Source organism: Podarcis raffonei, chromosome 14 (genome assembly GCF_027172205.1).
Source record: "Podarcis raffonei isolate rPodRaf1 chromosome 14, rPodRaf1.pri, whole genome shotgun sequence".
In the NCBI taxonomy this organism is placed as follows: domain Eukaryota; kingdom Metazoa; phylum Chordata; class Lepidosauria; order Squamata; family Lacertidae; genus Podarcis; species Podarcis raffonei.
The window spans coordinates 34424347-34437442 of NC_070615.1; the positions used below are offsets into that span (position 1 = coordinate 34424347).

The following is a 13096-nucleotide window of genomic DNA, read 5'->3' on the forward strand; positions in this document are numbered from 1 at the left end:
TTCAGAGGTACACTGTCTCAGTATAGGGAAGCCCCATTGTGCTGTTGTCCAAAAGACACCAGCAAGGGTACAAGATCTATCTTGACATATCTACTTAACCCCCAAAGTGGGGAAATCTGAGGCCCAACTCCCACCAGCCGCAGCAACATGGCCAATAATCCTGAGGGGTGATGGGAGTGCAGAGCCCAAGAACATCTGGAGGCGTACAAGTTCCCTCCACTGCTGGTCTGATCCAACGCTCCCAATTTCCAAAAGCAGTCAAGAAAGCTTCTCCAGGAAGCCCACAAAAGCAGAACCCTGGTCCTTTCTCCCCCACACGCCTGCACCGTTATTTACCCACAGCATCTAGCGCTGACGTAGACTGCTCCAGCACATGGAGGTTTTGTTTACAGACATCCCAGGTAGTAGCTACTGATGTAACTCACTAGGGGTTTTCCGGTGTGGCGTGTAAGAGGCTATGAAAAGATTCCCCCTCCTCCTCGTTCAGGCTTCGTGGTATCCAATTCCCCTCTCTCCCACCGATCCATGGACCCAAAATAAATGCAGAAGCACAAATGGCAATTTCCAACACTCTGCAAGGGCTGCCCACCCACGCGCACATTTCCCCTGCATTATGTATTAGGGGGAAAGAGCGGAGAAGGCCGAAGCTCATCTCCAAGTCCGGGTTAATCGGGCGGGGGGGGGGCGGGTTCAAAGAAAAGGTGTCGGTTATTCCCAGCCGGCGAGGTGGCGAAAGGAAGGCCCCGTTGCCCCTGGTAACGAGGGAGGCGCTTTGGAGCGCCTGGGGAGGTTTGTCCCTTCTCCCGCCCTCTACCCGAAAGCAACGCTTACCGGCGCGCCTCCATTTCTTCGACTCCAAAGTCGCCTCACGGCACCTCTCCGCCTTCCCTCCGGCTACCTCAAACCGTTGCCGAGGCCTCAGCAGCTATCCCTTCCCGCAAGCGCCGCCGCTGCTGCAACTGCCGCCGCCGCCGGATCCAATTCCTCGCTCCCTCAAGTCACGTGCAAGGGGAGAGGGCGGAGAGAACGAAAAACAACAAGCCAGGGTTGGAGGGAAACCCCCGAGGCCCGCGTCACGTGACGCCAACGGAACGCGCTCGCGCTCTTCGCTTTTTGACAAGCAGAGCAGGAGGAGAAGGGGGCGGGGGGAGGTCACGCGCGGACCTCTCCCTCGTCACATGCAAAGGACCGGCCTATCAGAGAGAGCACTGATCTTACAGGGCTTCACTTTCCATCCATCTCTCCTCTTCCCCTCCCGTCGGTCTTTGTATTGCTGCTGCTGTTGAGGAAAGGAGGGAGGGGGCGGCGACGGAGTGCGTGCTGCGCGCGCGCCAGCCAGTGTCCCGGTAGGCTCTGCGGCAGAGTTGGGGGGGGGAGAGAGAGAGCGAGAGAGAGAAGGAAGGAAGAGGAATAGCAGTAGGGATCGTCGTCGCTGCCAATTCTGGCTGCTGAGGGGCGGAAGGAGGGGGAGCCTGAGGAGGGGTGTGGCGGCGTCGGCTGTAGAGAAGGAGGAGGAGGTGGTAGCGGCGGCAGCAGCAACAGCGACGGTGCCGGCCGGGTCAGGAAAATGGCTGCGGCTGCGGCTGCTGTTCCTGTGAACCTGCGGCTCGGAGACCTGGTGTGGTGAGTTGCGGGGTGGCAACGGGGCGGTTGGGGGGCGCCTCCCCTCTAGAAAGGGGTGAAACGGGGAAAGCTGAACCTTCTGGCCTGGGCCTCGTAAGCCCGCAGGCGGCCATCGCCGCCGTTTGTGGGCAGAGCCCTGCGAAGGAGGGACACCCCCCCCTTCCTCAGGCACAAACACGGACTCGCCTTGTGGGAGGAGGCACGGGCAAGTCAGCCCCGCGAGGACTTGGGGCGGGATGTGGGGCTAGACTTGCCTCCCGACCACCTTCCTAGAGGGGAAATTTGCCACCTTTAAGGGGGGGAAGGAAGTCGCTTCGTAGGGGGGCTGCTAGAGGTGGCGGCGAGCGACTCGACTCGAAGGGCGGCGCGGCCTGGGGCATGAGAGGAGTTCACTTTTAAGAGACAGAAAAAGGTAAGCTTTGGTGTGAGCGGAGAAGAAAGACGAAAACGAGTAACATTATCCGGGTGGTCGGGAGATGGGGAGGAGTTAAATCTGAAACACCACCCCATGGCTTCCATTAAATGTAGCCATATTGGGGGCCACTACAGTTTCCTAAACACGCAAACTCAGTAGTTAAGAGGCTTGGGCCTCCTCTGGTTTTCTGCATTTCTAGTACTGAAATAAACTGAGGTAAAGAGGCAGACTTGGTTGTGGGGAGGGGGGGAGTAAGCTGGCAAATTTGTGAGGAAGGGATATTCCGCATCAGTTGGGTTGGTCTTTTGGTACTAGAAATGGAGCCAAGGGTAAATTCCTGCCAGCACTCAGTGTGAGCCAGGAAGTCTTAGGATCAAACTTATTGAAGCCTTAAGCAAGCTACTTTTTTCCTTTAGTTTTAGTTTTTAGACAGCATTGTGGAGAAAATGGCACTGACATAAATGGCACTGAATGGAGCAAAGATTGTAATTAGAATTGTACGATAATGAATTAATTAAAAGTACTTTGAAAATTCAAATCAAGGTTACTGCTAAATAAATGGAGCTCTAGGTGGCTTGATGAGTGATCCTTTTAATTGGACCGACTAAATTCAGTGAGAGTTGTTCTGGAAGCTATTGTTTACTGTTGAAATCTGACTTGTTGAAATCATTGTAAATTGCAGTGAGTACTTAAAGCAGAGTTGTCACAAAGTTATTAATAGTGATAGTTATTTTAAATAACACACTTAATGTACAAATGTCTTACTGTTTTATTTTACTTTTACAGCAACCCTGTGATTCAGGTTGCTGCTGTTCTTCTTTGCAGGATCTGAAGTGGAGAGGTAGTGACTTGCCCAAAGCCACCGAGTTAGTCCATAGCTGAGCTGGGATTTAAATTCAGGTTTTATATTGTAATCCTATTGATATTTACTCTGAAGTAAGTTCCACTAAGTTTAGGGGAGCATACTTCCACGTAAGTGTTCACTGGGTAGTGTCCTCACAAGCTTTTGTTCTCATTTTTATTCTCATTTTGTCTTGTGGGATAGATCACCAATGCAGCCACTTTACGAATGGGAAGCATGAAAAGTGTAATGGCTTCTCTACTAAAAGGATACTTTCCTTTTTTACACTAGTTAGTCCAATCGAGTTACTTGAAAAACCGAGGAACCTGCCCCCAGTACAACAGCTAACCAGGTTTAAATTGTAATGAAGTGTAGTAGTTACTCTGCAAAAAATGCTTTCTAAATTTGGATCCTTTCTAGAATGTTATAACAACAGAATGTGTGGCTATTGTTAATGCATAGTTTAGAAGTGGGCAAATAAGTTGATCTACATTGGAATTTGTTCAATGAGTAGTACAAAACCTTTTCTCCCTGCTCCTTTGTGACTTCCCACAATCATATTATGCACTAAGAGCCACAAGGGAGCTGTTCCATAAAATTATTTGATACATCTTGACTGTCTCTTCATTATATGCCCAAAAATATTTTTTTCAAAAACCAGAACTTCAAATTATGTTCTTAATTAACAAGCACAAAGTGATTGTTGAAAATCCCACATAATGCAGTGAGGATACTCTGGAAATAACATTGCTAGTCTGCAAAAATGTTTGCTAGCCTTCTGAGGACTGGCGAAAAAGAGATGGAGGGCCACACTCTTGCAGCAAACTGTTGTGTTTCTGTGCTGGGGGTGGGCACTTTCCTCATCTGATTGTTTCTCTGCCAGCCCATTCATTCACTAGCATAGAATTTTATACACTCAGTTTTATGCATTAGTCCCTTTATGGTTTCTAGGCCGGTGCTTAAATGCAGGGTTGGTGTCATTGCTTGGCTGTGTTAGGGTTGAGGTACCAAATGGGGTAATCATCTGGAATTGCCAGTGTAATGGCCACCTTTTGTAAGAGAAGGAGCCAGTAATTATATGCTGGAGTTGGTGCACAAATACAGAACTGAAAGCAAGACTTAAATCTATGAAATTTTTATCTGGGCCTGTGAAGCCTGGGTTTTTTCCAGTGTAGTAGCTCAAGGCCATTGAATGCCAAGCACTATGGAAGTTGTAGTCAAGTAACCCCTAGAGGGCCACACAGTTCCTCCACTCTTGGTTTATGGACAGCAAATCCAGTTAAAGGAGTGGTGTTAGGAGTATCTGAAGTAAGAATCGGCAGGGATGATTGGCTTTGTAGTCCAACAGCTTCTGGAGGGCAACAGATTGGAAAAGCCTGTCCTAAGGGAAAGAGGCCTTTGCGGTCTGTCTTCCATACCAGGAGAAAGGTAATTGCTTTCATTTCCCTTTGTGCTTTCTGATATAACTTCTACCTACACTAGCAGGAGAAGATGAATTTTCAGTGGCATGAAGTCAGGGTTCCACAAATGCACTTGCCAAATTGCTGTTGGCGACTGTGAATCTAATTAAAGCACACCCACAAACTCAAATCTCAGCACATGCTATCTCTTCCCCTGCATTTTTTTGTACACACATAAATAATAAAACATGACGTGACTAACAAAAAATGGATCACTAGGGAAGTAAAATACTTTATTTTACAGTACATACCGTATTTTTCGCCCTATAGGGCACACCAGCCCATAGGACGCACTTTTTTGGGGGGGGGGGAATAAAGAAAAAAAATATTCCCCCCCAAGCCCCAAAGAGGAAAGAAGCCATGACAGCGAGCTAGCTGTCCTGGCTTCTTTTTTAGCCTCGGGGCTGGGTGTCCGGGAGCGAAGGCGAGGTTGCGCTCCCCCGACCCCAGCCCCTAGAACAGGCTGTTGCTCGCAAGGCTTGCGGACATCTGCCCGAAGCACGGGGCACACTCTGGAGTGCGCCCCATGCTTCGGGCTGCAGGCTGCTGCCCGCAAGCCTTGGGAGCCCGGCGGGCACTCCCGCCGGGCTCCCAAGGCTTGTGGATAGCTTCCTGAAGCCTGGAGAGTGAGATGGGTTGGTGCGCACTGACGCCTCTCGCTCTCCAGGCTTCAGTGAAAGCCTGCATTCGCCCCATAGGACGCACGCACACACATTTCCCCTTCATTTTTGGAGGGGAAAAAGTGTGTCCTATAGGGCAAAAATAAGATAATAATCAGGTGGTTTCAATAAACCAGTAAAATGAATTCTTCAATAAATCAACTTAGAAAACACAGAGTACGGGAAAGCTAATGAATAGTACCTGCTTATCTATGCCATATTGCAAGGTATGTGTTATTTTATTTGTATATTTAAGTAATTCACACCATACCTTGTAAAATGTCTTGTTTCTTTGTCCCCTTGCCACCTTCAATTTTTGTGACAGCTTTTCCATTGTTTCCCAGACTATACTATACCAGTGATCAATATTCATTAAATTCAAGGTTTTCCAAGTTCTGGCTATTACCGTTCTAGTTGCTGTTAATAAATGTTATTAATTCCTTCCTAATTTGTCCATATTTGGAATATATAAATTAAGTAAGGCTAATGCTGGTGTTACTGGAATTGTCTGAGCTATAATTGAGATAACCTTTTAAAAACTTTCTTCCAAAATTCTACTTTGTGGACATTCCCACCACATATGCTGGTATGTACCTATAATTTGGCATCCTCTGCAACAGAACAGAGAGCTATTGGGCTGTGTATAAGATAGGCACCTCTGTGTTAAATAACACCCATGCAGTATTTAGTAAATATTCCCTAGGATTTGCTGACATATTTATGTGGTGCTTTGGTCCCTTAAAAAATCTATTTATCTTCTTCAATGTTTATATCCCAATATAATTCCCACCAGATTTTTATATTTTGTTGGGGCAAAATTACTTCTCAATAAGTTTTGTATAAAAGGGAAAGTAATCCCTTAGTCCTCTTCCCCTGCATTATGGTGGCAGGGGGGCTTGTTTTGTGCCAAGCAGGAAATACAGACCTGCCCTTCCCTCAAATCTCCCAGCACTTGTAGAGAAGATTTGAGGGAAGGGACCAGCTGCTCACTTTGGGTTGGTGTTTTCATACACTTGGAAGCATCATAACTCTTTGTATTACAGTTTGAAGGTACTGAAAAGCAGTGAGAAACTGACACATTTTCTCTCCAGAGCTGCTTTTTTTGTTGGGTGTCATGGAAAAAAAGGTCATTGGTCATCTGCAAGTAACAGCTGGCTAAGACCACCATCTAAAACTTGTAGATTCCTGTATGAGACCTCCCTATAAAAAAGACTCCATATTTTTATGCACCTTTATACACCTTTCATATCTAACCCAGAATCGATGTGTTTTTTCTTGAGGGGTTTTTTAATTTAAGCTTGAATGTTGCTGACTGCCAGTTGGCTATTTTGTTGCATGTTTTTTATTGTTACCTATTTAATCATGTATTCATGGGTGTCATCAGGGTTGGACCAGTTTTTAATAATGAATGAAACCATAGCAAGATTTGGATTACAAGACTTCCATCTACATATTGTATAATATTGAATTGTCTAGGAGGTGTAAGTATCTGTGTCAGTTTCACTTCTCAGCAGTGATGTAGGGCTGAAATGTTTTCATTTCTAAAAATTCATTGCTTTGTAAAATTCATTAGTTGATGCCAGTGTAACATTAGACAAACATGTTTTCTGCATGACAGTTTCAAAGTTGTAATTAAATGTTTTTCATGTGATCTTAGAAAAAGGAAGAGAGTACATTTTGTTTTGTAAATAGGTAAAATACAAATACAAACCAAGCATGAATTCATCAGATTGGCTGTGCAGTTAAAATCAAAGCCAAACCTAAAATCCATATAAACTTGGGGCTGCAAGTGTGTTTATATTTAGCTGAAGTCAAATATTCAAAATCAAATTATGCTCTGTTTAAAGCATCAATATTTTTCTAACTAAAAAATAGTAATAAAGTATGATGTTTGTCTAATCCAGTGCATTTAGCCTATCTCAGTTGTTAACTTCGGGTTCCAAGCAGCCTTAAAGTGCACAGCTTGACCAATAGCTGCTGGTAGAATTTGAAAAATATGAGGGGCCTGATCATCTAGGCCAGTGTTTCTCAAACTTGGGTTGCCAGCTGTTGTTGGACTACAACTCCCTAGCTGGCAGGACTAGTGGTCAGGGATGATGAGACTTCTAGTCCCAACAACAGTTAAGACCCAAGTTTGAGAAAAACTGGTCTGGGCTAAGAATTACGGCATTTCCCCATTCTTTAGGACTTGCTGCTTAATTTGATTCTGCCACCTAATTACTGGAAATCCTTTCCCCCCACCCAACCATGCCTATTAGTCTTTCTCCTGTGTGGACTAGCTATTTTCACCTTGATCTACCATGGTGTTTTTAACTTGTCTTATGATGGCTAAGTGTGCAAACTGTCACCAAAGCTCTGCAAACTATTGCTTAGAAATACGATTGTGTGAGAGAGAGCTTAAGCTTTGGGTTGGCAGTGGATCCCCAGGTGTTTCATATTGCAAGAAACGTAAATAATTTTATTATTTAGTATTTTATACAGTATGGACAGGATCCAGAGTTCCTGTGAGTCAAGTCAAGGCACTGGATGCTCCTGCTGTAGGAAGGGGGAAAAGTGATTTCTGTCATTTACTTCTTCCCCGCCCTGGGTCCCCTGAAAAGCTGCTCCAAAAGGAACATTGGCAACTGTATCAGAGGAACTGCAGGAGGGGGAAGAGGAATCAGCTAATATATTTCTGCTTCCCGCCCCCCCTTTGGGGGAGCCTCCATAGGCACTCATCTTCTTCTGCAGACACAAGGCACATTCTAGTCCTAAGCCTATATCTTTTAGCATATAATGATCTGTGCAGTCTATTATCTCTTGCAGTCTAAGCCCAAGTTACACTATTGCTTTTTCTTTCTTTTTTTGTAAACAAGCCTGTGGAGTCATGGAAACAGACTGTTTTGATAGAGCTTAGCAGTATGGCTTGCCTGTGCTGGTTTAATCTAAACTGAGATAAACAGGCCGTAAGTCAAGGACTATGCATCTTGTGTATTAAGCTATATGAATTTAAAACCAGCTTTATGATAAGTTGTTTTACATGGATTTTGTAGACAGCAAGGACAGGCAACATAAATATAAGCAATAGGTTCAATATTGTGAATAATATTTATTGGAAACAGCATTTATGTATATTATCTAGTAGGCTACAAAATAAGGACCATTATTGCAGTGTTTTGTGGTTACCTTAGGTGATTACTTAATCTCTGCATTATTATTTTTCTAGACAACCCTCCATTCCTTGGGTTAAAAATTCTTCCCAAAATTTGGTTTGTGTAAGAGTTTGAGGCAAAACCCTTCATATTCTTTGCCCAATTTGGGACCTAGAAGGTTTGGAACCACTAAAAAAGATCCACAAGATATTAACATGATTTGTGGAAGCATCATGGAAAAGAAGCTGAATAGACATTGCAAAGTGTGTATAACCTGTTTTTTCAGATTGTATGCAAGTAAAAACATAGCACCTGGACCTCTGAGACTTGGTCTTTCAATCAATTGTACATTATACACCAACATTTTTTTCCACTTGGACTATTATTAGAAATGGTATAACAATCAGACAGTGAACTATTTGGCATATAATAGCTAGGGCAAAACATATCCTGCGCCCCTTTATTTCTGACAAGTTCCAGCATTTGAGGTACCTTACTGCTGTGTGCACTCCATTTCCCTTCCATGTAAAGTAGTTGCATGAACAATTCAGAATAAGTTACTTAAAAGTGACTGCAGCACATTCTTTCATGAGAAAATCATTAGGTTTCCATATTTAGCAGCATTAAAGAGAACCTCAATACATGAAGCTAATGAAAATGCACATTCTTTGACCAGCCTGAAACAAACTTAGAATTTTAGGGCTATTCTCTTAACAGGAAATGTTGCAGATAACCTTTTCCCCCAAGGGGGGTAGGGTGGGGAATCAGACAGGTATACAGTGGTACCTCGGGTTAAGAACTTAATTCATTCTGGAGGTCCATTCTTAACCTGAAACTGTTCATAACCTGAAGCACCACTTTAGCTAATGGGGCCTCCCACTGCTGCTGCGCGATTTCTGTTCTCATTCTGAAGCAAAGTGCTTAACCCGAGGTACTATTTTTTGGGTTAGCGTAGTCTGTAACCTGAAGCGTCTGTAACCTGAGGTACCACTGTATTGCCTGAAATAAAATGCAGAGGTTTGGGGTTGTTTTCTAAGTACTTTTCCCAGTTGACCTCCAGGCAGGAGTCACCAGTGTGTTGCACTTAAGATGTCATTGAACTCCCAATTCCATCAGCCCCAACCACCACAGCCAAAGGTCAGAAATGTTGGGAATTAGCGTCCATTGTCCAATAACATCCAGAAGGCACAACATTGGCTTCTTATATGTTAGCTGATATTTTATTGTTTGTAGAATCTTAACTTTAAACCATTTCTGTTCTGTGACAATGGAAGATGTATAAAACCATTCACCCTACCTAAGCTAAGGGTCTAGTGATACTGTGAGCATATGTAATCTGTTTCCCCCCTTCATTTTCTGTGGGGAAGTGATTTAATGGTTTAAGTGATGAAAGAATATTGATGGGGCATAACATGAACACCTGTATCGCTAAGGAGTACAACATGGTGTGTGTGGAGAATTTTGTAAGCTGTAAACTTGAAACTCACATGCCTGTCTTTTGTCATGAATACATGTCTAGATGAGACCATGTGCTCCAGGGAGCTCAGTTTTCATATATAATCGTGTAGATAGTTATTCCATGTATGGCAGCTCTCTTTGTGAGGAAACAGTCAAATGTGAACAGTCCTTGGATCTGGGCTCTTCGGATAGTGTGGGACCCAAGAGATACTATTTTAATTTGAAAAGTGGTGCATTTAAGGAATTGCTGGCTTTGATCTGGGATTCGATGGATAATACAGTTATGAGATTCAACCTGGTGTGGTCCTGAGGCAATCTGTACTCATTGCAAGCTAAACATGCATGCAACCAATTTATGCAGGATAAATGAAAAGGGGGTAGTTGAAATTTAGGAAAACCAAGCATGTTTCTGGTTGCTTTATTTTTCTGGCTGCTTTATTTGTCCTACTGACATCTGCCCTTGGGAGGCTTGTCACAAGGATTGTAAATAGCCACTGACCTGAATGCCTGGGGCAAAAAAGAATTCCTTTCAGGTGAAGAAGCTGGGAAATTTGATGATTAAATAAAGACTGATTTTGCAGGCAGTCCAGCAAATGGGTCTGGATATGTTTGTAAATCAACTTGTTATGCATGGGAACATGCACTCAAGAAGATACTGGCGAGATTTTGCCTCAGTTACAGGGAAGGGGACATTCTTTAGCATCCATGGAAGAATATTGTCCTGGATTCATACTTCCCCCCTAAATTGCTCTCAGTTTTCTTTTCTAGTAGTACTGTGTAAGTGAAGAATGTTGAAGAGTTGCTGCTGTTTGTCATAGCCATTGGCTGACTTCTGGTTTTTCTATAGGGGGAAGCTGGGCCGATATCCTCCTTGGCCAGGAAAGGTGAGTTCTAGTGTGCACTTCACTTACTTTTTGGTGTTCTCTTTATTGGGGTAACATATTTTTATTAATGTCAAATGCAATGTATAGATCTACATTTCCTCCAATATTTCAATTGACCCACAGCATGTTACATAAAACAAAGTGATTGTAGACCAGTTTAGGTGGGTTTTGAAATCAATTGTATTCCTGGATATAGCTACTTAACCCCTTTTCTGTCCTCCTGAAAAACTGCTTTCCCTTTCTTCATAAATAAGCCCTGACACCACCCTCAAATAAAATGTGCAATCAGATCTTATGAATGAAATAAGTCCCATTTGTGTTCAGTGGGACTTTCACTCAAATGACAATGAATAAAAGCCCAAGGAAAATTTTGAAGGCTAAATATTTATTTGTAAATGTATTTTTGTTTTGTAAAAGCTCCAGATTTAGGCCTAAATATCCACCAGAAGTTCCATGATGTTATGCTAAGAGATGCCATGCTGGTGGAATCACACATAGTTGGCCTGGCCTGCAGTTGCTGGGGGCAGGCTCTTGGCCCTGTAGAGATTAATTGGTTCAGCCGGGCCGGTGAAAAGGAGTTGCCTCAATGGCATGGTGTGCCCATGTCATTCGTACCTTACAAAGCTACTCAGTCTCGTTCTCTTGTGCTGTTACTCTAGATCTGCAGGAAAAGCATGCTCATGTACCATAATTCATTGCTTGGGTTTGATTCTCTTACAGAAATGCTGTCAGCCTGTTTTTCATTCTCTGGCCTCTCACAGTGCTGCTTTCTATAAAAGAATGGAACATCTTAGCAAAATTTTAGTAGGAGGAGCTCAGTGTGGGCGTTTCAATATCAATTCAGTATCTGTGTCTGCTAGAATCAAAGGCACAGTTACTGCAATTACTTTATTTCATTATTTGATATATCACCGATTAGTACAGTGTTTGATTACTTCCATTCACTCAGATAAATGATTGACGAGTGTGACAAATGTCTGGATTTATCTCCTGAAAAGCTGGTGCTTTTGTGGCATTTACCTTGCAATCAGTTTGTTACTGTAGGGATAATTACAGTCTATCCTGATGCTGTGTTGTGTATGGTGTACTTAACTATGCAAGCCTGTTGCAGAATTACCATCTAAACTTAGTCTATATCAGCGTAACTGGCGTGATTGCAAGGCATCATGCTGTGAACAGCATAATACACAGATAGCCTCATTTGCTCGTTGATTGATATGAGTGGTGCAAGTTGTTAGGGTACATCCTAGTGACCCAGAGTCCTAAAACGTGTTACACAAGTACTTTGACATAATTGATTTCCAGAAAAATCTCAGAATGAGATATTTTTACATATACCTGTAAAAACATGTTGCATGCATTTTTGTAATAAGCTTAGCCCAAAGTTTTAAGAGTAGCATTGCACTCAGGAATATGGGCCTTCTTTTTCTGGCGTGAATATACCTTTAGTTACAAGGTATTTCCCCCTCCCCCCCAATAATCTTGTTTCACAACAGTCTTTACCAATACATGCAAAGATTTTGGAGCGGGTTGTGTGTGTGGAGAATGTTTGAAAAGTTCCATTTTTATTACCTCTAATTGTGGCTTCCTGTGTTTCTCTCTCAGATTGTTAATCCGCCTAAGGACCTGAAGAAGCCTCGTGGGAAGAAGTGCTTCTTTGTGAAGTTTTTTGGGACTGAAGATCAGTATGTACCCACCTCTTTTCTGCCAGGGGGATCTATTTTTAAACTTTAGAGCCTTTGTAGAAAAGCTGGCACAGTGCAATTTCATGACCAGTAAAAATAGTCTTAATTTATCAGCTAGCAGCAGAAACCTCTAGAGCCTATGTGCTGGTCAAGGCTGAAGAAGCTGATGTACCAGCTTACCTAGGCATCAGAAATGTCCATAGCTTTTTTTAGACAATTTAACACACATCCACATTCCCTGCATTAGGAAGAATTTGAAAGCATGTAGTTGGCATTGAAATTTATATCAAGGCTGGGGAACCTGTGGTCCTCCAGATGTTGAACTTCAGCTCCCATCAGCCCAGCTAGCATGGCCAGTGGTCAGGGATGATGGGCATTCTAGTCAAGTAATACCTGGAGGGCTGCAGGTTTAATGTATGGTTTGTTAATTTGAAAGTCAGACTTACATATTGAATATTGTTGCAGTTGATATCAGTGATGTCCAGTGAAATAGGAAGAAACTGGTTGGTGTAAAAAAACTGAAAAGCAATCTAGTTCATTCTCTCCCGGCCCCCATTTTTGACCGTCTTCTTCATTTGCAAAATTCAGACTTCTGGGTTCCATAAACAAGTGGAGCAGGAAGTAAAGAGAACCAAGGGAAGGGGTCAGGCATTTGCCTCATGGTGGGTTTTGCAAACACTTTGGTCTGCACAGCCCATTGGGAACTGCGTGAACAATCCCAGGAGAACCTTCTATATTGTATCATAATCATCCATCCCTCTGTTTCTGCTTCAAGTCTTCCCGTGCTTGAGGAGCTGGAGCCCAAACTGCATCAACCACGTACAAGAGAGAGGTATTAGCAGATTCAAGATACAATAGAGGTTTGCGGGTGCTCAGTAATCTTCAGTGGAAAACAACAACAAAGGGGTTTGGGAAACCCCCAAACATCCCCGTAAGACTT

At 43.4% G+C, this 13096-nt stretch overlaps 2 protein-coding genes across 24 annotated transcripts in view; one reads left to right on the forward strand and one right to left on the reverse strand.

The window, feature by feature from the left end:
• The window catches only part of UBN1 (ubinuclein 1), a 31596-nt gene extending 30529 nt beyond the window's left edge, over positions 1–1067 (reverse strand). For all 4 annotated transcript variants that reach the window (XM_053365052.1, XM_053365050.1, XM_053365051.1 and 1 more), the window contains exon 1: positions 832–1067. The gene's annotated coding sequence lies outside the window, so the exon portion shown is untranslated. The remainder of the gene's footprint in view (positions 1–831) is intronic.
• Positions 1068–1440: 373 nt separating this feature from the next.
• GLYR1 (glyoxylate reductase 1 homolog) overlaps positions 1441–13096 on the forward strand; it is a 37521-nt gene continuing 25865 nt past the window's right edge. For 15 of the 20 annotated variants that reach the window (XM_053365055.1, XM_053365069.1, XM_053365057.1 and 12 more), the window contains exons 1-4: positions 1441–1623; positions 10435–10471; positions 12077–12156; positions 12932–12988. In XM_053365055.1, coding sequence (XP_053221030.1) covers positions 1568–1623; positions 10435–10471; positions 12077–12156; positions 12932–12988 — 230 coding nt within the window. In that variant the 5' untranslated portion in view covers positions 1441–1567. Of the gene's footprint in view, positions 1624–2014; positions 2036–10434; positions 10472–12076; positions 12157–12931; positions 12989–13096 lie in introns of those variants that run through there. The other 5 variants (XM_053365061.1, XM_053365076.1, XM_053365072.1 and 2 more) reach the window with 2 other exon arrangements.